General features: G+C 44.1%; 1 protein-coding gene and 1 pseudogene across 12 annotated transcripts in view; both read right to left on the bottom strand.

The window, feature by feature from the left end:
• FAM120B (family with sequence similarity 120B) overlaps positions 1-26,387 on the bottom strand; it is a 95,020-nt gene that overhangs the window by 8,208 nt on the left and 60,425 nt on the right. For 2 of the 12 annotated variants that reach the window (XM_034669509.1, XM_034669508.1), the window contains exons 6-10: positions 23,934-24,140; positions 22,463-22,571; positions 20,562-20,654; positions 15,674-15,725; positions 13,043-14,903 (exon numbers count right to left, since the gene is read on the bottom strand). In XM_034669509.1, coding sequence (XP_034525400.1) covers positions 14,870-14,903; positions 15,674-15,725; positions 20,562-20,654; positions 22,463-22,571; positions 23,934-24,140 — 495 coding nt within the window. In that variant the 3' untranslated portion in view covers positions 13,043-14,869. The other 10 variants (XM_034669510.1, XM_034669499.1, XM_034669502.1 and 7 more) reach the window with 10 other exon arrangements.
• LOC105240181 lies at positions 3,484-9,643 on the bottom strand (annotated as a pseudogene).

Here is a 26,387-nt window from a genome sequence, read left to right as displayed (position 1 = left end):
CAGCTTTTCCCCATTGAGAATAATGCTTGCAGTAGGCTTTTCATAGATGGCTTTTATGAGATTGAGAATGTTATAGTCTTTGTTTTAAAGTTTTTCCAAGTATTGCTACCCCACCTTTTTTTTTTTTCACTTCCATTCTCATCGAATATCTTTATCCATCCCTTCAGTCTGCATGTGTCTTTAGATCATAAGTGAGCCTCTTACAGGCAGCATAGAGATGGGTCTCATTTTCATCCATTTTATTCATTCCATCACTTTGTGTCTTTCAATAGCAGTATTTAGACCATTTACATTTATATAATTATGTGTACATGTGTATGTACTCATTGCCATATGTTAATTGTTTTCAGGTTGTTTTTGTAGGTGTTCTCTGGTCCTTATTCTCTTGCTCTCTTCCCTTGTGATTGATAACTTTCTTTACTGTTATTCTTGTTTTTATCTTTATTTTTTGTGTATATATTATAAATTTTTGGTTTGCAGTTACCACAAAGTTCACATATAGCATCCTCAGTATACGGCAGTCTATAATTACATCGATAGTCACTGAAATTCAAGCACATTCTGGAAGAACTTCATTTTTACTCCTCCCCCATGCTTTATGTGTATGTTGTCATATTTTCATCTCTTTGTGAGTCCCTTTCCTTTCATAATTTTCTCACTTCTAATTATGGCTGTTTCTTTTCCACTTAAGTCCCTTTAATATGTCTTGTAAGGCTAGTTTAGTGGTGATGGACTCCTTTAACTCTTATTTGGGAAATTCTATCTCTTCTTCTATTCTGAATGGCAGCCTGTTGGATACAGTATTTTTGGGTGCAGTTTTTTTTCCTTTCAGCACTTTGAATAGATCACGCTACTCCCTTCTGGCAAAGTTTCTCTGAAAAACCAGCTGACAGTCTTAGGGGTTTCCCTAGTGTGCACCTAGCTGCTTCTCTTGCTGCTTTTAAAAGCTCTCTTCATCTTATCTGTAACCTTTGACATTTTACTTATTATGTGTGTAGTGTGGGCCTCCTTGGGCACATCCCGTTTGGAACTCTGTGATTCCTGAACCTGGATGTCTCTTTCCTTCCCCAGGGAAGTTTTCAATGATTTCTTCAAATAATTTTTCTGCCCCTTTCTCACTCTCTTTTCCTTCTGGGACCCCTAAAATGTAAATGTTTATTTGCTTGATGTTGTCCAAGAGATTGCTTAACCTATCCTCATTTTTTAAAAAGTCCTTTTTCTTTCTGTTCAACTTGGGTGTTTTCCATCACCTTGTCTTCCAGATTGCTGATCTGTTCTCCTGCATCTTCCAATCTACAGCTAATTCCCACCAGTATGTTTTTCACTTCAGTTATAGTATTCTTCAGCTCTGGTATGTTCTTTTTTATATTTTCTCTTTTTTGAAGTTCTCACTGAGTTCATCCACTCTTCTCTGCAGTCCAGTGAGCAACTCTATGACCATTACTTTGAACTCTTTATCAGGCATATTGCTTATCTCCTTTCATGTTCAACCTACTTGTGTCTGTGGATCTAAAGTGAATCTCTCATAGACAGCACATGTCAGCTTTTTAAAAAATCTGTTCTGCCGATCTCTTTTGACTGGAGAATTTAATAAATTTAAATTTGAAGCAATTACTGATAAGTAAGGACTTCTGCTACTGTGCTGTGCTATGTGCTCTAGAGCTTTCTGTCCTTCATTTCCTCCAGTACTGCCGCCTTCTGTGTTTAACTGGGTTTTTGGGGGGACTTTATTTGTTTGTTTTGCAGAGACACATATTAATTCTCTTTTCATTTCCTTCTCTGTGTATATATTCTATAGCTATTATCTTTGTGTTTACTGTGGGGATTACATCTAACACCTTAAAGTTGTTAAGTTTAGGTTGAGTTTAACCAATAACTTAACTTCAATAGCATACAAAAACTCTGAGGTTCCTCAAAAGGTTAAAAATAGAGCTACCCTATGACCCAGCAATTGCACTACTAGGTATTTATCTAAAGGATACAAACATAGGGACTCGAGGGGGCACATGCACCCCAATGTTTACAGCAGCAATGTCCACAACAGCCAAAATATGGAGCCAAGATGTCCATCAACTGATGAACGGATGAAGAAAAGGTGGTGTATACATAAAATGGAATATTACTCAGCCATCAAAAAGAATGGAATCTTGCCATTTGCAAGGATGTGGATAAAACTAGAGGGTATTATGCTAAGCAAAATAAGTCAATCAGAGAAAGACAATTATCATATGATTTCACTGATGTAGAATTTAAGAAACAAAACAGATGAACATAGGGGAAGGCAGGAAAACATAAAATGAAATCAGGGAGGAAGGCAAACCATAAGAGACTCTAAACTACTGGAACACACTGAGGGCTGCTGGAGGGATGGCAGGTGGGAGGATGGGGTAACGGGGTAATGGGCGTTAAGGAGGGCACTTGATGTAATGAGCACTGAGTGTTGTATGCAACTGATGAATCACTAAACTCTACCTCTGAAACTAATAATACACTGTATGTTAATTAAATTGAATTTAAATAAAAAATTTTTAAAAAAGTGCTCTGATACAGCTCCACGTTGCCCTGTGACTTAAGTCACAATGTGCATTTTTATACTCTGTATGCCCAATTGAATTTTTATGTGTTTGTCTTTCAAATCATATAGAAAATAAAAGGTGTGGTAATACACCAAAACTGCAGTACTGGCTTTGTAATTGCCCATGCATTTGTCTTGTTTTGTCTTCACAAGGCTTTGGAGCTCAGTCCACTGTCCTTTCACTTCATCCTGAAGGTCTCCCTTCAGCACTTCTTGCATGGCCGGTCTTGTGGTGATGACCTCCTTCACCTTTGCCTACATTTATCAGGGAATGTCCTTATTTCCCCCTCATTTTTTTTCATCCACGTTTTATTTTTATTCAACTATAAGCAAACAGCAAAATAAACACAACATTCCACAACTCCAGACTGACTTTTCTTACACAGATGAAGACTGAACTGTTTAGCAGGCACAGACTTAGGGATTTCTGACAACCTCTCACCCAGCCCTGCAGCTCATCTAGATAGCCATGCCTTAACCACAAAGTGACTCCCTATTGCATTTTCCAGTACTGCTCTTTTTTTTAATTTTTTTTTGAAGATTTTATGTATTTATTTATTTATTTATTAGAGAGAGAGCCAGCGAGAGAGGGAACACAGGCAGGGGGAGTGGGACAGGAAGAAGCAGGCTCCCAGTGGAGGACTGATGTGGGGCTTGATCCCAGAACTCCAGGATCACGCCCTGAGCCGAAGGCAGACGCTTAACGACTGAGCCACCCAGGCACCCCCCAGTACTGCTCTTTAAAGGAGCCAGAGCAGGACACTGACCCTGCCCCCCAAGTACCACACTGGGGGGTAGTGGACATGCCGGCCTCTCTCTATGGTGAGACACAGCCATGAAAACATGGTGCAGAAGTGCCATCATGCACAATTCTGGACTCAGGTTCACAAAGGCAGAGGCAATGAATCTTTTTTTTTTTTTTTTTAACCATCCTTAAAGATTCTTTGGTGCTCTGCTCTATTACTGTAGACCTGGCCTTTTTACCTGAATTTTTTCCTGTTTAAAGTCTGGGTTGCTATTGTTATGTTAACAATTTGATGACCACATCCTAGTACCAAAATATCCCCCCAGATGGAGTTCAAATGAGATCAAAACATAAACTGGGTTGTGACTTTCTAGGATTATAAAAGACAGGCATAAGGAAAAATCACCCCAAGCCACTATCTCATTGCTCAGGCCTTGCCTGTGACTACATATATCGGTGAACTTAAGAGCACTGCTCGAGGCCTCTGGGGCTGTCTCTGTCTCCTAGCATTCCCCTCCTCTCCAGACAGCTGCTCAGAGTCTGAGCACACAGGCATCCCACTCAGCCTGATAACACATGCCAGCCATCAAGGACCTGAGCTCGTACTTTTTGTGGAAACACCCCACTTTGAATTTGCCATGGTGGTCTCCAGATCAGTTGCTGAAAATGGACTCGTCAAACCTCAGTGGCCCATTCTGCTCATAAACCAACCAGATGTAGTGAAGAAGGCCTGTGCCCTTGGGAGGCGCAGAGCCTACGTAATTAGAGAGGATAGTGCCTTTGCTGATGTCACGGCCCTTCGTGTTGACCATCAGGAAATGGTGCCATTCCCTGTATTTGGGGTCCTTCCTGCTGGGAGCATCTGGATCTGTCATGATCAAGGTGTAGTGTTTACCTGGATCAAGGCCATCCCATGCAATAGTGGTGGGCCAGTTCTTAACCTGGGTGGGCATCAGCACTTTGCCAGTTTGCTGACCTCTGCCCCAGTGTATCTAACCTGCCACAGATGCTGTGACCACTTGTCCATTTCCTGCAGGCTCAAAGGCCCGGACCACTTGCTGAAGTCCACCAGCATCGTGGGGGTGAGTTGGGCAGATAACAGGGAAGTCACAGGAGCAAGGTACAGGCCTGTAGCACCAACTCTGAGTGATCTGCAAACTGTCTCCCTCATTTTTGAGGGACAGTTTGGCCAGATATTGAATTTTTGGTGGACAGTTTTCTTTTTCTTTTTTCAGCACTTTGAGTATATCAACTCATTGCCTTCTGGCCTCTGAGATTTTGGATGAGACACTGGTGATAAGCTTACTGAGGATCTCTTGTGTCTGATGAGTCACTTCTCTCTTGCTGCTTTCAAGATTCTTTGTCTCTGGCTCTTAATAGTTTGATTATGATGTGTTTTAGTGTGTGTTGAGTTTATTTAATTAGTTTTTTGAGCTTCCTAGATTTGTAGGTTGTCTTTCATCAAATTTGTCAAGTTTTCAGCCATTATTCCTTCAAATATTCTTTTTACTTCTTTCTTCTCACTCTGGGACTCCCACAATGCATATGTTGGTTTACTTGCTGGTACCACACAAGTCCCTGAAACTCTTCACTTTTCTTCACTCATCACTCTTTTTGTTTCTCAGGCTTTATTTAATAGCTTCAACTGCCCCATTTTCAAGTTCACAGATTCTTTCTCTGCCTGCTCAAACCTGCGTTTGAACCCCTGTGGAGAGTATTTCCTTTCAGTCATTATACTTTTCAGCTCCAGATACCTTCTTGGTTCTTCTTGTAATCTTTATTTCTTTATATCTCTTGATATTCTCAGTTTGTTCCTTGTTTTCCTTTGTCCATGTCTTCTTTTAGCTCTTTGAGGATTTTTAAGTCATGTCTATTAAATATGACATCTGGGCTTCTTCAGGGACAGTTTCTGTCCACTTATTTTGTCCCTGAGTAGGTCATGCTTACATATTTCTTTGTATGCCTTGTGATTTTTTGTTGTTGCAAACTGGACATCATAAAAACCAAATCATACTATTCTACCTCTGGAAATCAGATTCTCCCCATCTCCTAGTGTTTGCTGTTTGTTGTGTGTCTGCTGGAGATCAGCCTGAGGGGAAAGTCTACGGTTTTCTCACATCTGTTCTGAGCCTCCATCTTTCCCTGGCCACGTATGGTGGCTTTTTAAATTCTCTTGCATGTGTAGTTGTTTTTGAGTGTCCTGAAGTAAGAAGTTGGGGAGGGTGCCCACTCACACACGCTGCCCCATTCAATGCTACAAAAACTAGTTCAGCCAGTGGAGGCTGAAACAATGGTGGCCAGCCTCTATGCCTGCATCTCAGTAATCAAAAACAGCAACCACTACACAAGAGCCTGATATCTGGACAAGGTCCTCATTATTCACTCCAGCTCCAACAAGGTGCCCCAGGAATGTGTGCATGGCTGTCTGTCATGGGGCTGTAGGGTGGGCAGACAAAAATGATGCGAATTAACCACAACTTACCAGCCAAGCTATCCCCTGGAAGCTGCAAGTCTTCAGGCTCCACACTGTTCGAAACTAGCTCCTTTAGACAGTTTCTGGCAGTACAATTGTTGTCTAGGTGGAGAGACAGATTCCTGGTGTTTCTTATGCCCTACCCTCCCTGATGTGACTGCCCTCCCGTTAATTTTTGAATGTAGTACTGTTATTATGCCTTCTGAAAGTGATTTTGATTTCCTCAATAAATATTAAGAAGAGTAGATTAATGTCCAAGTGGAAAGAATTTTGCTTTTTATTTTTGTTGTTGATTTCTAGTTATTTTCTTGTACACAGAAAATATCACATGTGTGATTTCTACTTTTCACTAAATTAGTTGAGATTTACTTTGCAGCCTAACATATGGATAGATTTTTGAACTGTCCATTTGTGGAAAATGACATAAACAAAAGGGCATATACTATTCTGTATATTTCCATCAGAATAAGCTTGTTAAAGGACCTGTTCAAATGTATGTCACTATTTGTGGTATCTGATCTGCTCATTTCTGACAGATGTGTGTTAATTAATACCCCCTATCATTGGGTCTATTTCTCCTTGCATTTTGCTTACCATTTTGATTTATGATACTAGGTGCATAAAGGATATGATAGGCGTTCTTTTTTTTTTTTTTTTGATTTTGTATGAACATTTATTTCCCTCTTGTTTCCATCACAGGTGAGGTAATTTGGTGTAGATGAAGGTCATTTATACATATTCAGCTTTTTTCGTGTTTATAGGTAATCAACTACATATTTAGTTATTTTCATGTTTTCATGTATGTTTTATGTACTACTGTATTCACCTACACTATTATACTCTTCCCACGTTCTGTAAAGTAAGTTGGTATTATTCTCATTTTTATAAAATATGTATATAGATAAGTTCTGACCTTTCAAAAAACAAAGCTAGTGAAGGAATAGAAATGAAAAACCAGATTTCTGCCATGGTCTTCTTCCTTCTCCTTCTTCTTGTACCGTATCTTCTTTCTTCTTACTTTTATCTTCATTTTGTAGCTAATTAGGGATTAGCTACTTTTCTTTTTATTTTATTCCCCAGAAACACTCATCATTTTCCTTGTGATGATCTGAGATTTTAGTCAATTGTTTTCACATATTTATTTTCTTACAGTTAATATCTATTTAGCAATAATGACATTTTATTAATTTCTTTGTTCAACACTATTTCTTATAGCCCACATATTCATGTTAGGTGAAATGCTCATTTCGCTAGAGCATACCCATTTTCTTTTGTAAAGGATCTGTGAGTCAACATTTTCTGATTCCTAAAAATGTGTTCATTTTTCCTCTTATGCTAGAATGCTAATTTGGCTGACTATAGGTTTCTGGACTCAAAATTATTTTTCTATAAAGGAAAGCAAAGACATGACATGATTTCTAGAGAGGGTTCTGTGAGGTGGGAGAATGCAGCTGACGCTCAACAGTAAGTGGGAATCTGTCCTGCAGCAGTGACACTGAGCGGATGATGGGGAACTGAGTACAGCTGTGTCTGGCCCAGGCTAAGAACAAAGTCAGTCTGTCCATATGAGTAGGTGAAAAAACAGATATTACTTCTATTTTTATGGATTTGTCCACGTCTCATGGTATTTGGTTATGAATCTAGATGGTGCAGAGATGCTTGGAGGAGAACACATGTGACTATGGATAAGGAGGAAGTGCTGGAAGGCTAGGGATAGAGGAGGTATGCAGCACCTGGACAGCAGCAAACAGTGGAGGATGACCACGGGGCAGGACCAAGAATTCGCTGAGGTCAGGGAGCATGAATTTAAGCTGGGACTAGTAAACATGACTGTGGGTCTTTCTCTAGCCGCATCCCAAATGCAGAGAATTGCATTTAACCTCGGTTTGTGGTTTTACCACATAAACATAGTAAAATGAGAAAAGCAAAGCAGTTAGAGTATATACAAGGAAGTCACTTTGATCACTGACCATACAAGATGAACAGTTAAGGGAGGACAAGTAAGAACGGGTGTGAGGCCCAATGAAGGGCAGTTGGACCAGTGGAGTGGGGGGTTCTGATCAGACTGAAGGATCACCTGGATCTGTGCACAGTGAGCTGTGTGGCTGGAGTGTGTTTGAAACTGAAGTTATGGAGTGGTTGAGCTACTGGGAATGATAAGGTCAAGGTGGAAGACCACACTGCTGGGACAGCAGGTCAAGGAATTGTTATCAGGGAAGGACTATCTACAGGCTTTTGTGCCTGTTATCAAAAATTATCACGAGACTCATGGTGGGAAGAGCACCAGGGAGCCAGGAGCCCAAATCTGGAAGAATCTGAAGGACAATGACAGGGTAGGTGGTGGGGTCGGATGACAGAGGAGATTTAAAGTTTGTAGCTTTCGTACTTTCTAAAAATGGCCATGGCAATACATTTAGTCTCCTATGCTCTTGCAGAGCACCCTCTTCCCCTGTCAAGAGGAAAGTATACTTCGTGTTCACTTGAATTTGGACAGGCTTTTTTGGCTGCCTTGATGAACAGAATAGGGCAGCAGAGCCATTGAGTGACTTGTGAGGCTAGGTTACAAAAGGTGACATGGTCTCTCTGCCTGGGTCTTTAGCTCTTGGGTATCCAGCTACCATGCTGGGAAGAAGCCCAAAATAGTCCCTATGGGCTAATGGAGAGGCTCACGTGGAGAGAAACTGAGGCTCCTGGTCATGAGGTAGCATAAGCCAGAGACGTGAGCGAAGAGGACTTCGTGTGACTTCATGTCTCCCAGCTGGGGCCCAGACACGACAGAGCAGAGACAAGCTGTAAGGCTTGGGGTAGTTCATTAGGTAGTTTTACTTACTACTACAAGAGTCTGGAAGCAGGAATGAGGAACACAAAGGTACAGGAGCAACAGCTACATTAAGGGACTGCCAGGTTTGCCAGAGCAAGGTAAAGGGACAACCAGAGAAGGCAGAGGGGGCTTCACTGTCCATATATATGGAGCTTCAGAAGTCACAGACTATGGTGGCAGCAGTGGACATATTAAGAAGAGTGTGAATTCCAGATATGATTTGATCTTTTTGGTTCCATACAGACTGCGTGCCAGGACTTGGTGAAATGGAGACATCAAGGATGACACCTAGGTTTCTATGTGAATAATGATTTCTAAAATGAGGAAGCCAGGAAGAAGGAAATGGTAAAAATATCTGCCATATATATGAACATCAAAGATTTAATTACCCATAATATAAAAGAAGCCAAATCAATATAAAAAAATCACTCAAGAAAAATTTAGCCAAGGAACGAATAAGTAGTTCACAAAGAGAAATACAAGTAGCTAATAGTGTATGAAAAAAATAAGCTTTACTAATACCCAGAGAAACGGAAACTAAGTGTTGCTCTTTCTTGACTACAGATGGTAAAAATTAAAAGGACCGAAAATCTGCATACGAGAAGTGGAGTGGTAGGCACTCTCGTGCACAGTGGGAACTGACCAGTGAGAGGAGCAGGGGAGATGGTGACCCCATGTTACAAGGTAATATGACAACACCCAGCAACTCCACAGCTCTCAGTCTGCACAAGCAGGCAGTTCCAATCCTATACACCATATATGGAGTCAATCAGGACTTCTGGCCAAGAGAATGTTGAATAAAGAAATGTTTTCTGTGTCTTTGGGTCCCTCTCAAAGAATTTTTTCCTTGATTATAAAAAACATCTTTCTTAACAAGACAGAAATGCAGGAAATGACCAGTTTATGCATCTGTTTTATACACATCTCAATTCCAGGCTCCTCTCTTCCTTCCCTTCCTCCTTCTTTTCTTCCCTCCCACTCTTCCTTCCTTTCTTCCCTCCCTCCCTTCCATCCTTTCTTCTCTTCCTCCCTTCCTCCTTCCCTTCCTTCCGGGGGAGGGGCAGATGAAGAGGGAGAAGCAGACTCCCCACTGAGCAGGGAGCCTGATGTGGGGCTCAGTCCCAGGACGCTGGGATCATGACCTGAGCTAAAGGCAGACGCTTAACTGACTGAGCCACGCAGGCGCCCTCTTTCTTTGTTGTTGTTGTTGTTTTTACCAGCTTTATTGAGGTATGACTGACAAATAAAAACCTGTATATATTTAAGGTGTAAGGCATGGTGTTTTGATAGAACTATACCTTGTGTAATGATTACCACGATAAATCTAACATTTCTCTCACTTCACAGAAATACCATTTGTGTGTGTGTAGTGAGGACACTTAAGACCCACTCCCTCACCAAATTCCAAGTATACATTATTTTTAGCATAGTTATCATGCTGTACATTAGATATCTAGAATTTATTCACCTTATAACTGAACATTTGTACACTCTGACCAACATCTCCCCATTCTCTCAACCCTGCAGCCCCTTGACAGGTACCATTCTGTTTCTCTAAGTTTGACTTTTTCAGATTCCACATATAAGTGATATCATTAAATATTTGTCTTTCTGTGTCTGGCTTGTTTCACTTAGCAAAGAGTCCTCTAAGATCATCCATACTGTCACAAATGGCAGAATTTCCTTCTTTTTAATGGCTGGATATTATTTGTGTATATGTACCACGATTTATCTGTTCATCTGTTGATGACACTTAAATTGTTTCCATATTGGCTACTATGAATAATGCTGCAATGAACACTGGAGTGCACATATTTCTTCAAGATACTGATTTCCTTTTCTTTAGGTATATATACCCAGAGTAGGGCTGCTGGACCATATGGTAGTTCCATTTTTAATTTTTGAGGAACTGCCATACTGTTTTCCACAGTAGCTATACCAATTTACAATCCATCAGTGGTGCATAACAGTTCCTTTTTGTCCATATCCTCACCAATGCTTCTTGTCTCCTGTCTTTTTGATGATGGTCATTCTAACAGGTCTGAGGTGGTATCTCACTGTGGTTTTCATTTGCATTTCCCTGATGATTAGTGATATTGACCACCTTTTCATGTACCTGTTGGCCATCTGTAAGTCTTCATTGGAGAAATGTCTATTCAAGTTCCTTTGCTCCTTTTTCAATTGGGGTATTTGGGATTTTTTTTTTTTTTTTACTATTGAGTTATAATAGTTCCTTTTATATTTTAGATATTAACCTCTTATCAAATATATGGTTTGAAAATATTTTCTCCCATTCTATAGGTTGCCTTTTCATTTTGTTCACTGTTTCCTTTGCTGTGCAGAAGCTTTTTAGTCTGATGTATATTTTTGCTTTTGTTGCCTATGCTTTTGGTGTCATGTCCAAAAAAATCATTTACAAGACCAATGTCAAGGAGGTTATTCCCTATATTTTCTTCTGGGAGTTTTACAATTTTAGGTCTTTAACCCATTCCCATGTAAGTGAAGGTCCAATTTCATTCTTATGCATGTGGATGGATATTCAGTGTTTCTAACACCGTTTACTGAAGAGACTATTCCTTTCTGCACTGTGTACTCCTGGAGCCCCTGTTGAAGATTAGTTGACTATACATATGAGGTTTTATTTCTGGGCTCTCTATTCTGTTCCATTGATCTATGAGTCTGTTTTTGTGCAAGTACCACATTATTTTGATTACTTTAGCTTTGCAATACAGTTTGAAATCAAGAAATGTGACACCGTTAGTACTGTTGTTCTTTCTCAAGATTTCTTTGGGTTTGGGGGGGTATTTTGTGGTTCTATACAGATTTTAGGATTGTTTGTCCCATTTCTGTAAAAAATGCTATTAAAATTTTGATAGGGATTGTATTGAGCCTATGGATTGCTTTGAGTAGTATGGATATTTTAGCCATATCCTTCCAATAAATGAACACAAACTATCTTTCCATTTATTTGTGTCTTCAATTTCTTTCATGAGTATTTCATAGTTTTCATTATACAGATCTTTCACCTCTTTGGTTAAATGTATTTTTAAGTATTTCATTCTTTTTAATGCTACTATAATTAGAATTATTTTCTTAATTACTTTTTTGGATAGTTTTGTTGTTAGTGTATAGAAATGCAACTGATTTTTTTTTATATTGAGCTTATATCCTGCAACTTTACTGAATTCATTTAATAGTCCTAAAAGTTTTTTGATGGAGTCTTTAGGATTTTCTATATATGAGATCATGTCATCAAACAGATCTTACTTCCTCCTTTTCAATTGGATGCCTTGTATTTCTTTTTCTTGCCTAATTGCCCTGGCTAGAATTTCCAGTACTATGCTGCACAGAGGTAGTGAGAGTGGGAATCTTGCTCTTGTTCCTGATCTTAGAGAAAGAGCACTCAACATTTCACCATTGTATATGATGCTAGCTATGGGCTGGTCATATGTGGCCTTTGTTAAGTTGAAGTACGCTCCTTTTAGCTTTTATCATGAAAGGATGATACAGTTTGTAAACATATAAAGAAAATATTAACACAACTGAGAGGAGAAGTAGACAGCAATATAATAATAGCAAGGGAATCTAATACCCCACTTTCAACAATAGGCATATCATCCAAACAGCAAAGCAATAAGGACACACTGGACTTGAACTGCACTTTAAACCAGATGGACCTGAAAGCCATCTATAATAACAGAAAAATACACAATCTTCTCAAGCATACAAGAATACTCCTCAGGATAGACCACAGATTAGGCTATTTAAAAAAGGCTTAAAAATTTAAAAAGATTGAGGGGCGCCTGGGTGGTTCCATTGGTTAAGTACCCAACTCTTGATTTCAGCTCAGGTTATGATCTCAGGGTTGTGAGATCAAGCTCCTCGCTGGGCTCTATGCTGGGTGTGGAGCCTGCTTAAGATTCTCTCCCTCTCTCTCTGTTCCTCAGCTCCCTAACTTAACAAGATTGAAATTATACCAATTATAGTTTCTGATCCCAATGGTGTGAAACTCGAAACCCGTAAGAAGAAAAGTGGAAAATTCACAAATCTGTAGAAATTAACACATTTGTGAACAACCAATAGGTCAAGGAAGAAATCAAAAGGTACCTTGATACAAACAAAAACAGAATGCAATATACAAAAATGAATGGGATGCAAAAATAATGGGATGCAACCAAAGCAGTTCTAAGAGGGGTGTTTATAGCAATAAATGCCTACATTAGAAGAAAGAAATATCTCAAATAAACAACCTAACTTTATAGCTCAAGGAACTAGAAAAAGAACATAACTAAGCCCAAAGACAGCAGAGGAAAGGAAATAACAAAGATCAAAGAAATAATAAATGAGACAAGACAGACAATAAAAAAAAGATAAATGAAACTAATTTGGTTTTTTTTTAAAAGATAAACAAAATTGACAAACTTTTAGCTAGACTGCCCAAGAGAAAAAGACAGATGGCTCAAATCAACTTACAAAGAAAGAGAAGAAATGAAAACTGATACTATAGAAGTGACTACTATAGATACTTACATGCAAACAACGGGACAACCTAGAAGAAATGGATAAATTCCTAGAGACATACAACCTACCAAGACCAAATCATGACGAGACAGATAATCTGACCAGACCAATCAATGAGAAAGGAGACTGAATTGGTATTTAAAAACCTCCCAGCAAATGTAAGTTCAAGACCAGATGGCTTCGCTGGTGATAGTCTACCAAACATTTAAAGAAGAATTAATGCCAATCCTTCTCAAAGTCTTCCAAAAAACGGAAGGAGAAGGGACACTTCCAAACTCATTTTATAAGGCCGGCAATCCCTGATATCAAAACCAGACAAGGACTTAAGAAAACTACAGGCCAATAGCCCTGATGAACAATGATGCAAAAATCCTCGATAGAATACTAGCAAACCAAGTTCAACAGAACATTAAAACATCATACACCATAATCAGTGGTATTTATCCCTTAAAGGCAAGGATGGTTCAACATACGCAGATCAGTCAACATGACAACACATTAACAGAATGAAGGATAAAAAAATCCTATGATCATCTCAGTTGATGCAGAAATAGCATTTCGCAAAATTCAACATCCATTTTCTTCCCAAAGATCCCAATATAATCAAAGAAATGTGAAATATTTAATTATGAGTGATAAATATATTGCTTTATTTTCATTTTTAAATTGATACATGGACATTTCATCAGAAGACTAGGCTGGAGAGGTAACTAACTTACACAAGACCGCAGAAACTTACCGCATTGGCTTTTCAAACGTAAGAGAGACTGTACGAACTCAATGATCTACTTAAGCTTGCTAATGACCACAAATATCTTACTGACAAATAGGAGTTCGGGTTGTATAAAGGGGGAAAACAATTTTCACGGAGGTCTACTCTTTTAGTCTAAGGGATGAGAAATTTATTTCAAAGTTATAAAAATAAGCAGCCAAGAAATGAAACTTCTAGAAGCAACAGTGGTCTCAAATGAGCAGAAATGAAAAGAACAGAATGTTAATAGACAGGAAACACAATAAGTGGAATGAACCAAATCTATTTCTAAAGCTGGGGAATCAGGCTGTAGGTCCTACAAAAGACTTGCATGGAAAGTTAACTAGATATGCAAATGTCTTTCAGAAGGCCTTGCAGGAAGTAGTGAGGATGTTTCAAACATAAAACCTACAAGTATTAAAACACCTGGAGACAATAACCCTGTTTTGGTAAATACTTGATGGGATTTTAAGGCCAAAGCCAGGAGCTCTGCATACTTGAGCTGCCAGGGTAATTCATCAAGTGCAATATACAAATTGGACTGTGAATATGCTTAGGGCTTATTTTGTTTTTATAGACAGCAATGACTGGGCGTGTCTTCTGGGGAACACGTGTGAGCATTATCTGAGAGTGCTGGGAACATCCAGAGCCACGGCGTGTGGTGCAGAACAGGCCACCAATGCAGGGTGTGTCTTCTAACCTCTAAATCTAGATTTCTTTCCATTATCAATACCCCAAAGGTTGAGCTCAGTACAATTTTGGCCTTGAAATTACAATTATTTACAATTCTTAAATTATCTGCAAATTCTCTCAGGAAACTTGGATGTATCTAGAACATTTTTAAAAACAAGAGCTGTTCAATGCTCAGATACAGCGACAAGTGAAGCACTCATTAGTAACATCATAAATTAAGCTTCCTGACACTGAACGCCTGCCTCTCGTCTGATGCCTGGTGTCTGTCGGCTGGGACCCAGGCCTGCCTCTCACGCACTGTTGTCAGGAACTCTGAGCTGGAGCCTGGCAAAAGTGAAATGGAAAAGAGGATTTGGCAGGAACAGACCCAGGGGCAACACACCATTATGATTCCCAGGCAGGGTCAGGCCCTCCACGTAGAGCTGGCTCTCCTGCCAGCAGTTGAGAAGAAGGCTGTTAGCTCTTTTTCTGTATATATAACTAGAAACAATTCTTGGAATATTATCCAGCCATAGGGCATCATGTCTCCAATCCTTACAACCTTTACAATCTAGTGTTAAGTTAAAAAAAAAAAAAAGGACATAGTAAGATTCCAATTCATTAAAAAAAAAAAAAAATCAACCACACCCTATGGACACAGACAAAGAAATGATGGTGAAGATGTTAACAACTGTTCGGGGTCACCGAATCAGGCACAACCTCCGAAAATAAGTCAAGAGAACACTTTTTTATATGATACGAGGAAGAAGTCGCCAAGAAGGATGTTTTTCCTTTTCATGAAAAGCTAGGTCTAGACCCCAGAGGCCATTCTCTCCCCAAGGACAACTGCAATGCTGTTCTGAGAGCTTCACTCTCAAGAAGGTGTCCCAGGGCTTTAAGGCTGGACTCCACATCTTTTTCTCTCCACACTTTTTTGATGGGAAGCAAACTTATCTGCAAACCAAGTTAACTTATTAGCCCCATGTCAGGATTCAACATCTGAATTCTTTTGAAGTTTAGCAACTGATATGAAAGATTTATGTTATAAAGACAGATGCTTCACTTCCATCTTTGATAAAACGGATTTATCCTGAGTATATAACTGGTGCACTTACCCAGAAGAGGATGGGTATCTTCTCCAATGGTCAGGCTCGTATTGTCTATTTCCTGTGCCAAATAGGTATGAAAACCAAAACTAAGTTACCTTCTCTAAAATTCAAACAGGAAAAAACTGCACATTTCTAAGTATGTATAAAAACAACATGCTGAATTGTATTTGGAAGACAGCACTTTATTTTCTTTTGTGGCCACTGTCATTAAAAGTTTGTTGCACAATTATTCCATTAGAGTAGGAAGCAATTAATTAAGAGGTGGCTCTGCTGGTGGAAGGAAGCAGTGTCCCAACTGGTCCTCCAAACGCCAGTTCCAACCACCTGCAGGTATCCAGACAGCCTCTGCTGCCAGTGACACTGGGAAATGGGTCTACATGTGCAGATGGTTCACGGAGGACACTTGGCCAAGGACGGAGAAAGCCATGTGGCTCTTTCTACAGCTGAGTGCAGAGCCCTCCGTCCCCGTCCCGTGCAGCTGGCCACTTCTCGCCTTCCGCTACACAGGGAGTGTTGGGGGAGAACCAGAAGAGAGCCAGCCTGCCAGTAAAAAAGGTGGTTGTTTTCACATTCAGAAAACAACACTTCCTACAAAGCTTTCCATGCTTCTGCTTGACTGATGGTGCCCACGCCTCTCCCGAGGCCTTTGTCGCTCAGCCCAGCGGCTCCCACAAGTGGGAGGCTGGCAGGGGCTCTGGCAAAGGGCTGGGTGGTGGGAGAGGGTCACAGCAAGGCCAGAATGAGGTTTCCAGGCCTCACCTTGTTATCACAGATGATCAGAGACAGTTTTACAACAGCCCAGGCCTCCTACAGAATTACCACCGCCAAGTGAAAATCTGAAGAAATCACAGGCAAATGTGATTTGCTACTGACTGTGGAATTTAACACGTCATTTCTCACCAACAGCAAGGAAGAGGTTAAAATGTTCTCACTTTAGCTGCTTTGAAGTCCCCCACTGTAGGGAGGCAGGGACGCAGGGGGGTTGTCACCTCTGCTGGCCCAGGGTCTGCTTGGCAGTTCATAGGCCAGGAAGCAAATGCTTCACAGGGAGGCTGGTGCCCCCACTAGGCCCTCAGCTCTAGTGCCTCTGGCTTTCCGGCCTGGCAGGGCGCCCAGGGGTGGCGGCCACCACTGCTGTACTCCTTCCCCCCCCAACTCTCTTCCCCTCCTCCTCCTCCCAGCAATTCAATACACTCATTCTGAGGCATTTTTAGTTTTACTTAAACGAAGAATTTTGTCTGTTAACTCTGTCCAGGAAGTGTTGACAACTTTCTACTTAGACTACTTAAATATCTCTAAAAAATACTAAAATAGGAGATCAAATGTAGACATAAGACAGCAAAAAGTGCGTGGGCCCAGGAAAGATCCTATCACAGTGGTAAAACTGAAAAAGTGGATTACCTGACTTTAAACAATGTTCCAGTTCTAATAAGATTTTATGTGTGTGTGTGAACATGTATCTTACACAGAAATATCTGAAATTGGAAAACATATTGGCACCACCAATAAAATGCTTGTGAACATTTCTCCATGTGAGACAAAACACAAATGAGACATACTGTCCTTGCTTAACTACTGTCTTGTGGAAGACTTTTAATTTCTTACACCCCCACGCCCAAATTCTTTTTTTTTTTTTTTTAATTTTTTGAGTGCAGTCGACATGATGTTACGAGTTTCACGTGGTCGACACAGTGGTTCAGCAAGTTTGTGCGTTCTGCTGTGCCCACCATGGAGTAACTGCCATCTGTCACCACACCCACCCTTAGGACACCAGTGACTGTGCCCCCGAAGCCTGCGCCCCATCCCCTAATTCTGAATCTGACCCTGACTCAGCGTCACCACTGCGATTCTGCTTTGACCTGAGCTCTTGCGAGGCACGTGTTTCAGCCCGAGCCCTCCTGCACCACCGTCCCTGTCTACCGTGTGAGCACCACGGTCGTGCCTGGAGGAGGGATTCCCTGCAAACCAAGCCTCTGGGAAGCAGCTTGAGGCTCTGCCTGCTGCGTCTGTTAGGGTCCCCTTGCTTCTGCAATAACCAGAACAGAAGAGGGAAGACATGCTTCCTGAGGCCTCGGACCTGGTCTGACAAACACCCTAAGTGTTCCCAATGTTCCCTGAAATTCAGGGTGATCACGTGTGTGGGGGGACACCTAGAGGCTCTGACACCTGCTCAGGTCAGGTCACTGGTGGCCGGGGGGTCCTGCCTGTGAGAACCCACAGCAGCAGGCTTCCTCTGGGAAAGAGGAGATTCAGGAAGACACCCTCCAACACTTACTGCTCTGAGAGGCTCGAATTCAAGGACCCAGTAGGGCTACTCCACCCAACTTGCCTGGAGCCACAGGACTCAGAGCTGGCAAACACCAAAGGCTGCCTAGGCTGGATGTTGATGACACAGCAGGGAGCACAGTTTAAGGAGCATCTAAGGGGAAGTGTGCATGCATACGTGTTGGCTGCGTGCCCCACCACAGGCACACATCACAGCCACAGGCCACAGCTGAATGTGCCCACCTCCCTGGAGACTCATGGTGTCTCTCCCACCCATTCCCAGGCTTAACCTGCAACCCTCCTCACTCTGACTTTGTATTGTCTCAGCTTTCCTGACTTCCTGAGACCCAGCAGGAAGAAAAGAAGATAAGCCCAGGCCAAAGAGGATTAAGAGGAATGTCACCATTTCCCATCACACCAGGCCATCCATGGGGGAACACTGACAGCAGGAAGAGGGGCTGCTGGGGAAGCTTTGTCAACTGCTCAGAGGAAACACAGGGAGGACCATGCATGTCCCATCATGCCAGGCTGCCTGAAAGATGTGCAGTGTGCCTTCCCTCACCCTGCTTTCCCGAGCTAGGTGGGTGCATTCTAACCCTCACCTGGAGGGGCCAGGGCTGTAGGTATCTGACACCGCAGTTTCAAGGCTGACAGGTACCCAGGGTCCTGCTACTTAAACGTACTTGGGATGGGCTATCCAGACAGACAGGGCTGGGACCCCACTCTGCTCCCAGCCCATCACACACTTATATTTCAAACACAGTATTCGTACCTAAATTCAAACCCTGTTAGTATTACAAAACAGGAGCTCTGTATTGAAGGGTGTGCAGGCTCTGAGCTCTGTGGGGTGGGCTGGTGACTACGGGGACACCTGCCCAGAATGGACACATGGAGCACCTCGTCTGGAGCGAACTCCAGGGCTCTGACCAATGCTGCAAGGCCCTGGAAGGTCTGCTCCTCTGCTGCCTGCCAACTTCACCTCCCGTAAGCCTCCCTCCCACTGCCCCTTCCAGCCACACACGGCAGCCTGGGGCCCTGCCTTCTGTGCACGCCCCTCCGTCAGGCGTCTGGCGGCTGCTCCCTCTCACCAGGCCTCTGCTATAATGCCACCTTTCAGCAGGATTTTGTTGGACCCCTCAGTGAAGACCGCGGGGTGTGGGGGGGCGGGGAGACGTTCACTGTACGTGCATTTGTCCAGGCCCTCCTGGCTGCTGGAGGAAGGCCTGTCATTCGTAAGGAGATAGGAGCCAAAATTCTGCACTCTTCCCATGCAGCCCTAAGCAGCGGTGGACAGCCTATGCAGCAGGGCCACACGAGCACTCCTGCCCGTGCCTGCAGGCCCCAAGCGGATGGAAGGCGAAGGCACCCCAAGGGCCGCCCTCTCAGACACCCACTCACCGTGTGAACACAGGGCCATAGCAGTGGCTGTCACAGTCTGATGCTAGCTAAGCTGACAAACCCTCGTGTCCTCTGGGTTCCCTGTTTCCAGTTTAGTTCAATAAACTGCAATTCCTTCTACATTAAAAGCAATCTCAAAAATGGTTGAAATAATGGAGAAGGGATTTGCCCTAATCTCATTTATGCTGTGCTGGCATCAACATTCAGATGGTCTGGGTACAGTCTCCATGTGCCCATCCTGGACAAGATGGGCAGAGGGTGGGATGCTGCTACGTTCACTGGGTCAACCGTCTAGGAGCTTCAGGTGACAGTGGGTGGCAGAACTGGCAAGGTGGACTTGACACGTTACAGCAGGTGAAAGGGACACCCACAGTGACTGTAAATCTTACAGAGCCAGGGAGGGGCATTTCAAAAACAGTCATCATAAGCTTCATTCCTCACTGAGCTACACAGTGGAACCCGTTTTCTGCCAGAACAGAAGGAACCCAGAGGCAGACAGCCTCAGACTCCCCCTCAGCAACATCCCAAGTGATGAGATGCAGTGGCCACCAACACAGGCAGACTGAGACACACAACTCTGGTTAATGACTAAGACTCGCTGTGCTTCAGGGTAATAATGTGAGTAATCTGCAAAACCTCTACACATTTTAGAGCTTGCAAAAAAAACTAAATTTTAGGTTTGTTTATATTTGCAAGGATAAAATTGTAAATCTTAGGTAATATAAAAATCTCTACAGTTGGGCTTTGAAAACTGCAAGGAATTTTGAATTTAAATACTGACGAGGTTTTCTCTGTATTTAAAATGTAAATTACTATGTATTAAATTCAGCTTTATGCATGAAAACTGGACACCTGTACTATACACCCAAAAAGTAAAGCATTCATTTTATTTCCTTGATCACCCAAAAGGGTCTTATATACACAACCCAAATCATAGAAAATATCAAAATGCTCTTTCTTCGTGAGAGGGGTGCACATGCATGAAACCTGTATAAGAGCCTTTCTTGGAGTAAATTATAAAAACAGGGTCTTGAACAAATGAATGAACTGACAGAAAACAAAGTGGCATGGAGCGGAGACAGACCAGCACGGAGCTTGGACATTCTCTGTCTCCACTTCACACAGCAATAGAATTAAAATGTCAGTGTGTTTATCCGTGGTCAGCCCTTCACCAGAAGCACGATGCCAAGACAATACCATCGTGAGCAGCCCGCGGCCGCCAGCCTCTTACCTGGTCCCTGGTCCCTCCAGTGCTGTCCTTGGCCTGCCCGGCTGTACCCGGAGCTCGTCCTGTGGGAGCCAGATCCCTGCCTCCCCCACCTGCCTGTGGGGACATGTGATCAGCACGTTAGGAGGCTACCACATGCCTAACCCCAAATGACACATTATGTCTAAGAGGGTAGCAAGGCAGCACCAGGTCTGCAGTTCTCAAACTTCCGGTTTCCTTAAATCATAGGGAAAGTCCACGAAAAATGTAGACTGAGGGGCCACAGCTGGGATGGGGGGGTGGATGTCTGAATTTAAACACATTCCCCAGGAGACCCCGTGCAGGTTACAGACGAACAGCCTGGCAGACACTGGGCCAGAGCAGGGCCCTCGGTAGTCAGTTCTGACTGACCCTGCCTCCGGGGGCACAGGCCCAACTCCGCAGACCACCAGCGCTCGGGTTCTGGGTGAGTAGGAGTCCCGGGACTCTGAGAGCCAGATCAAGGCGTGCCCTCCTCCCAATTCTCCACACACTTAACCACCCTGAAGTTCCCTCTCCGAAATTCCTAAGCTGACACCTTCTACCACTTGTCTCGAATAGAATTTAACATGAGAAAGTCTGCCAGCTCCTGCCAGCTGAAAGCAGCCTACATTCTGCCACCTGCAGCTTCCAGCCTCCAGCCACCGCTCAGGAACCCATGGCACTGAGCATGCAGGACAGGCTGCCAACCATTTTGTGGACAGGCAACAGAGGCAGAATGCTGCACATCTATTTTGCAAATAAGCCCTGGCTTTGGGGTCTCAAATCCTGCCTATTCTCAATTGGCAGGAGAAAGTCAAAGGGCAGACAGAAGGGCAGGACAAGGTGGGAGTCTGTGACTCCTGGGAAACGGGGAGAAGGCCCCTCTCCTACCCCCCGACTCTCCTTGGGGGAGGCCCCACACACAGCACCTGACGGTGACCTCACGACATAAAGCCTCTCCGAAAGAGACCTGCGCGGCCAATGCCCAGCAGAGCCCCTGAAGACAGTCTGGGGGGTAGGAATCGAGGAGAGCTCTCTAAGCCGCCAAAGAAGGAGACGGAGCTGCTAGAGTGCTGGCACAGACCCTAACCCAAGGAGGATGTGAAATGATTAATTCCTCAGAAGCTCATCCATAAGACAGCCAACTTCACTAACAAAGAATCATCCGGTCAACAAGATAAACTGTTTCTCATCTATCACATTAGTTAGAACAACACACTGGTAAACGCGGCCATGGGCGCCGTGAAACGGAAGCTCCTCATCATTGATGAAGCCGTAAACAGATGAAGGTTTTTAGAAAACAAGTTGGCAACATTTACCTTAATTTGACTGCATGTTGACCTATAATTCGTAAACTATGGTGCTCTATTTTAAGGAAATAACGTACGTAAAATGAAAAGAAATGGAAGCCACTTCAGAGCTGGAGTGCTAAGCACAGGGGCACCGCTGTCACAGGGGAGTCTGGACAAGCAGAGCGCACGACCGCACAGCAGACTATCACGATGAGATAAAAGCACAGGAAAAACTTCAAAAATGCGTTACCCGTCGACATTTGTTCTCTTGACAGAATAAAGGTTATTTATATTTCCTTTTACTTGTTTCCTTTATAAGCTAAGTGTTATTATGAGAAGAAAGGGAGCTCCGGTCACTCAAACCAGCGCCACACTGGCAGCGTCTGGCTGCAGGGAGCTCTGGAGAGGAGGTATGAGCCCATAGGGGAGCTCTTTGTCGCAGGACGAGCAGGTGCGCCCTCTGGGAGACACCTTTCTCAAGGGGCCAGAACTGGAACTGCTAGGTAGCACCCAGCGTGTTACGTTTGTGTTTTCTCCCAATCTCGCCGGCCGGCTGCCTGCACCCTGCACCATAAGGCCCGCCCTGGCAGAGATGGGGCCCGCGATGCCCACCTGGCTGGTGTGAGCGCCAGTGCTGCTTGCTGACGATGCGTCTGTTCTCCTTCACGCACGCCTTGCACACGACTGACTTCAGTGCGTGGAACTTGGTCAGCCGGGACCTCTGCAAACACAGCAGACAGCGTGAGCAGTGTCAGGCCTGTGCATGCACTCAGGAGACACAACAGTGACCACGGTGTCCAAGGATACTGTGTGAGCATTTCCTTCAACACTGAAACTTAACAAGAGGTTCTCAGAAAACTGACATCCTTCCGAGTCCCTAGGGAGGTAACACCAGAGCCACATCCTTTCTGGTCTTCTGTAGGTTAAAGAGTCACTTCCAAAAGGTCTCTGAGTTCTGTGGTGACATCTGGGCCACGACCACACAGTCCTTCCGAACAAACCTGGGCTGGTCATCTGGGTCCTCAGTCTCTCGAGTGGTGACACCTCAGGAGAAGCAGCAGCGGGGCGAGGGGCCCCCCGGGCCACTTCATTTACTGCTGACACACGGCCCCATCTCCCCGAACCTGAGGTCACCCTGTGCGTGGCCGTAACATCAGACACAGGACCACAACTGGGGGTTTGCAGGCGGTGGCTGCCGTCTGCTCTGCTCTGATCCTTCATACTCCACACACGGTGACTCCCTCGTTACCCTGCTGCTGCCTGCACACAATACTGGCTGCTTCTAAATCCCAAAGGACAACCTGGGTTTTTGTTTGGGTGAGGCACAGGGATGGCAGCGTCTCTCCAAGTGTTTTCTATTTGATGCGAAGCTCAGCATGCTTTATCCTCACGGACGGTGACTGCTCCGTGGACCACAGGCTCTCGTGCATGCCTGCAGCTACTGTAACATGCTTGGCGGGGGCCTTCCTTGGAACCCTCCCAGGAATCACAGAGCACTCATACACATGAAGCTGGGCAATGCAGAGCCAACATCCCCAACTAAACCAGCAGCCTTCAGGGAATATCTTCATAAACACACAGTCATTATTCCTATTGAATCAGTCTGATGTCTGCAAAGGCACCTCTGGGGAAACACTCCTTCTTGATTCAAGAAGCGTAAGGGAGAGCAAGCTACAGGGGGCTCTGTTGGACTGTGTGGGGCACTCCCGGCCATCCCCCAGCAGGAGTTTGGGGACTCAAGCCCTATGGCAGTATTTTGGGAGAAGCTATGAGAGATGCTAACGCTGAAGCCTTAGGCCTCCCAACTCGTGTTTCTGCCATTCTGGAATAATGCAACCCTCTTTCAGAAGAGCAGTAATTTCAACCACGTATTCAACAGTCAGCGTAAACTGTAAAATTTCAAAGCCTGGGAACATGTGTCTCCTCCGCTGGGACGTTTCTGGGAAGAATGTTTACTTTTTCCAGGAAAGTGACCACTGGGACAGACAGAACTGGTATCTGGCCCAGGACTCTGAGCTTTAGGATGTATCTAAGCACCTGACCTCAAACCTCGTTTCTGAACGTGATAACACCGTGAACTCACATTTTGTTCCACGAGGGCCTCCACGGAATACCCCTTCTCCGCCTGCAGGTACTTCTGATGAAAGAGCTTCCCGTCAAATATGTTCCAGGGCATGAAGTCACTCATCCTCCAGGGGAAGCCGCACGCGCTGTTGACCAAGACCAGAGTGGTGAGGCCGCGGACCAGGAGGGAGCCAAGCTGCACGGCTCGGGGGTCGATGTAGTCAAGCTGTGGGTCACAGACAGAGAATGGAAGGAGTCATGCACGTGGGGAAGCAGACACTCTGTACCTCAGCACTGCCTGGCAGCCAACAGGTGCTGTGCCCACCAGCCCCCCAGGGAGCCCCGCTGATCACAGGAACGTGAGGGGGGAGCCGCATCACGAGTGTGCATGCTCACGCACACCCCAGACATCTGCCCAGGACTGTGTGTACAACTCAGAACTGCCCCTTGACATGTCAAAGCCACAGTCCACCAGGAAAATACTGCAAGGTCATGTGCTTCCGGGGCACTCTGAAAAGTACTTTGCTTTCCTTAAAAGCAAAGCAAAGTTAGAGAAGCCAAGAGAGTACTGTTTGAAATACTCGGTAAGCTCACCATATTCTTAAAAAGCACACTCAGTTTTTCTAATGAAGTATTAATTATCTCACAGGCCTGATGAGTGGATAACTTTTTACAAATTAAGTCATACGAATACAAAATATTTGTTTGTTGTCAGACCTACCCTGACGTCACATATTCTCACTGTGCTGGGACAGGGAAGCCACTACAGACAGGCTCTTGCAGCCACGTCTGCTTCTGGGATGCGGGGTCCACGCTGACGGCACCCACGTGAATAGATAACCTAGCAAGTGTCCACCGAATCTCTCAGTGTCTGGTTGACCAAGGCTGCTCAAATTAAATGGTGACTATTTTAAATGTCACTGCATATCCTATATAGTTTACAACACCAAACTAAGCCACGAAAGAAGTCACAGATGTTTTATCCTCTTGATAAGGGTTCACTTCACTGATTAAAATAGAACTCATCACCATTTTAAGAGCCATTATGAACTGCAATTACCCCAGAGTTAGTCTAAGGGGNCACCTCCATTTGTATCGACTACTCAAGAGAAAGGTTAGGTTGGATCACCAAAAGTTAATTTGCTTTGGAAACTTACGCTCAGCTAGCAAGTCCAGTGTCCAGAAGGAAAATTAGACTAAAGGCTAAAAGATGCCACCTGTAGGAGGAAGGATTATTAATAAAAATGAAAGTTGCTGGCTTTTAGAATATCACCCCTTGCAAGGCTCACTGCCCCTAAACCACATGGATAATCTATGAGTCTTTCTGTCCTTCTGAGTTTAGCCCCTTGAGTTAATGTCTTGGATATTGTTTCTTTAGTATATATAATCTTTATTCTTCTGCTCAATTGACTAAGAGATCTAATTGAATGTCCAACTAAGGGACCTATTTGCTTAAGTCTCAGAACCTGCTATATAGGGGTCCTCAATAAATACTTCCTCGAGTGAATCCCTCCCCCCACTTTTTCTTTTTGTTTAAGAGAGGGAGGGAGAAAGGGAGAGAGGGAGAGAGGGAGAGAGGGAGGAAGAGAGAGGGAGAGGGAGGGAGAGAGGGAGAGAGGGAGGGAGAGAGAGAGAGAGAGAGAGGGAGAGAGAGAGAGAGAGCACAGGCAGGGAGAGCAGCAGAGGGAGAAGCAGGCTCCCCGCTGAGCAAGGAGCCTGATGCGGGACTCGATCCTAGGACCCCGGGATCATGACCTGAGCCGCAGGAAGATGCTTCACCGACCGAGCCACCCAGGCGCCCCAATCTAAGGTTTAATGAAAGTGTGTCTGTTGTCAGCACAACTTTTTATATCATCCTAAAAAGAGCAAGCATGGAACAGGTCTGTGGGGCTGAGGGGGCACTGAGTAATTACAAATGGAGGTCTTCACTCCCTCTGCTCTGCAGGCACCTCCAGGTGAGGCCTGTGCTGGCTGGCCGCTCCCCATCACGCTAGGTGCCCCCCCCCGCCCCGGCCGTGCCCTGCAGCAGTGTCCACTGTCTCACTGTGTGTCGAGCTCTTCCCCATCACTGTCTGTCTGTCTAGAACTGCACTGTCCAAGCCAGGGGCCAGGAGCCATATGTGATATCTGATTTAAATGAACCAAAATCAAATACTCAGTTTCTCAGACTCCCTAGCCACATTTCAAGGGCTCAGGGTTATGTGTGGCTCAGCCATCCTGTGTGGACAACGCACCACGGGATTAACTTGACTCTAGAACGTCTCATCTTCTCTACCTCCTTCCTCCTTGAAAACTTCAAGCAGCCCTGAGCTTCCCCACCCCAGCCCCATCACCGTGGGCCCTGACCCCAGCACTCAGACCACAGTGACTACTCAGCGTCGGACTAGCCTGTGGGAAAGATGCCCTGAACAGATGTTATGTATTTTCTCCGTGTGCTGGGGGCACTTCTCTAATTTGGTAGATTTTTCTGTAA

The sequence above is a fragment of the Ailuropoda melanoleuca genome, chromosome 10 (assembly GCF_002007445.2).
Source record: "Ailuropoda melanoleuca isolate Jingjing chromosome 10, ASM200744v2, whole genome shotgun sequence".
Lineage (NCBI taxonomy): Eukaryota > Metazoa > Chordata > Mammalia > Carnivora > Ursidae > Ailuropoda > Ailuropoda melanoleuca.
This window is presented reverse-complemented; position numbering and strand designations above follow the sequence as displayed.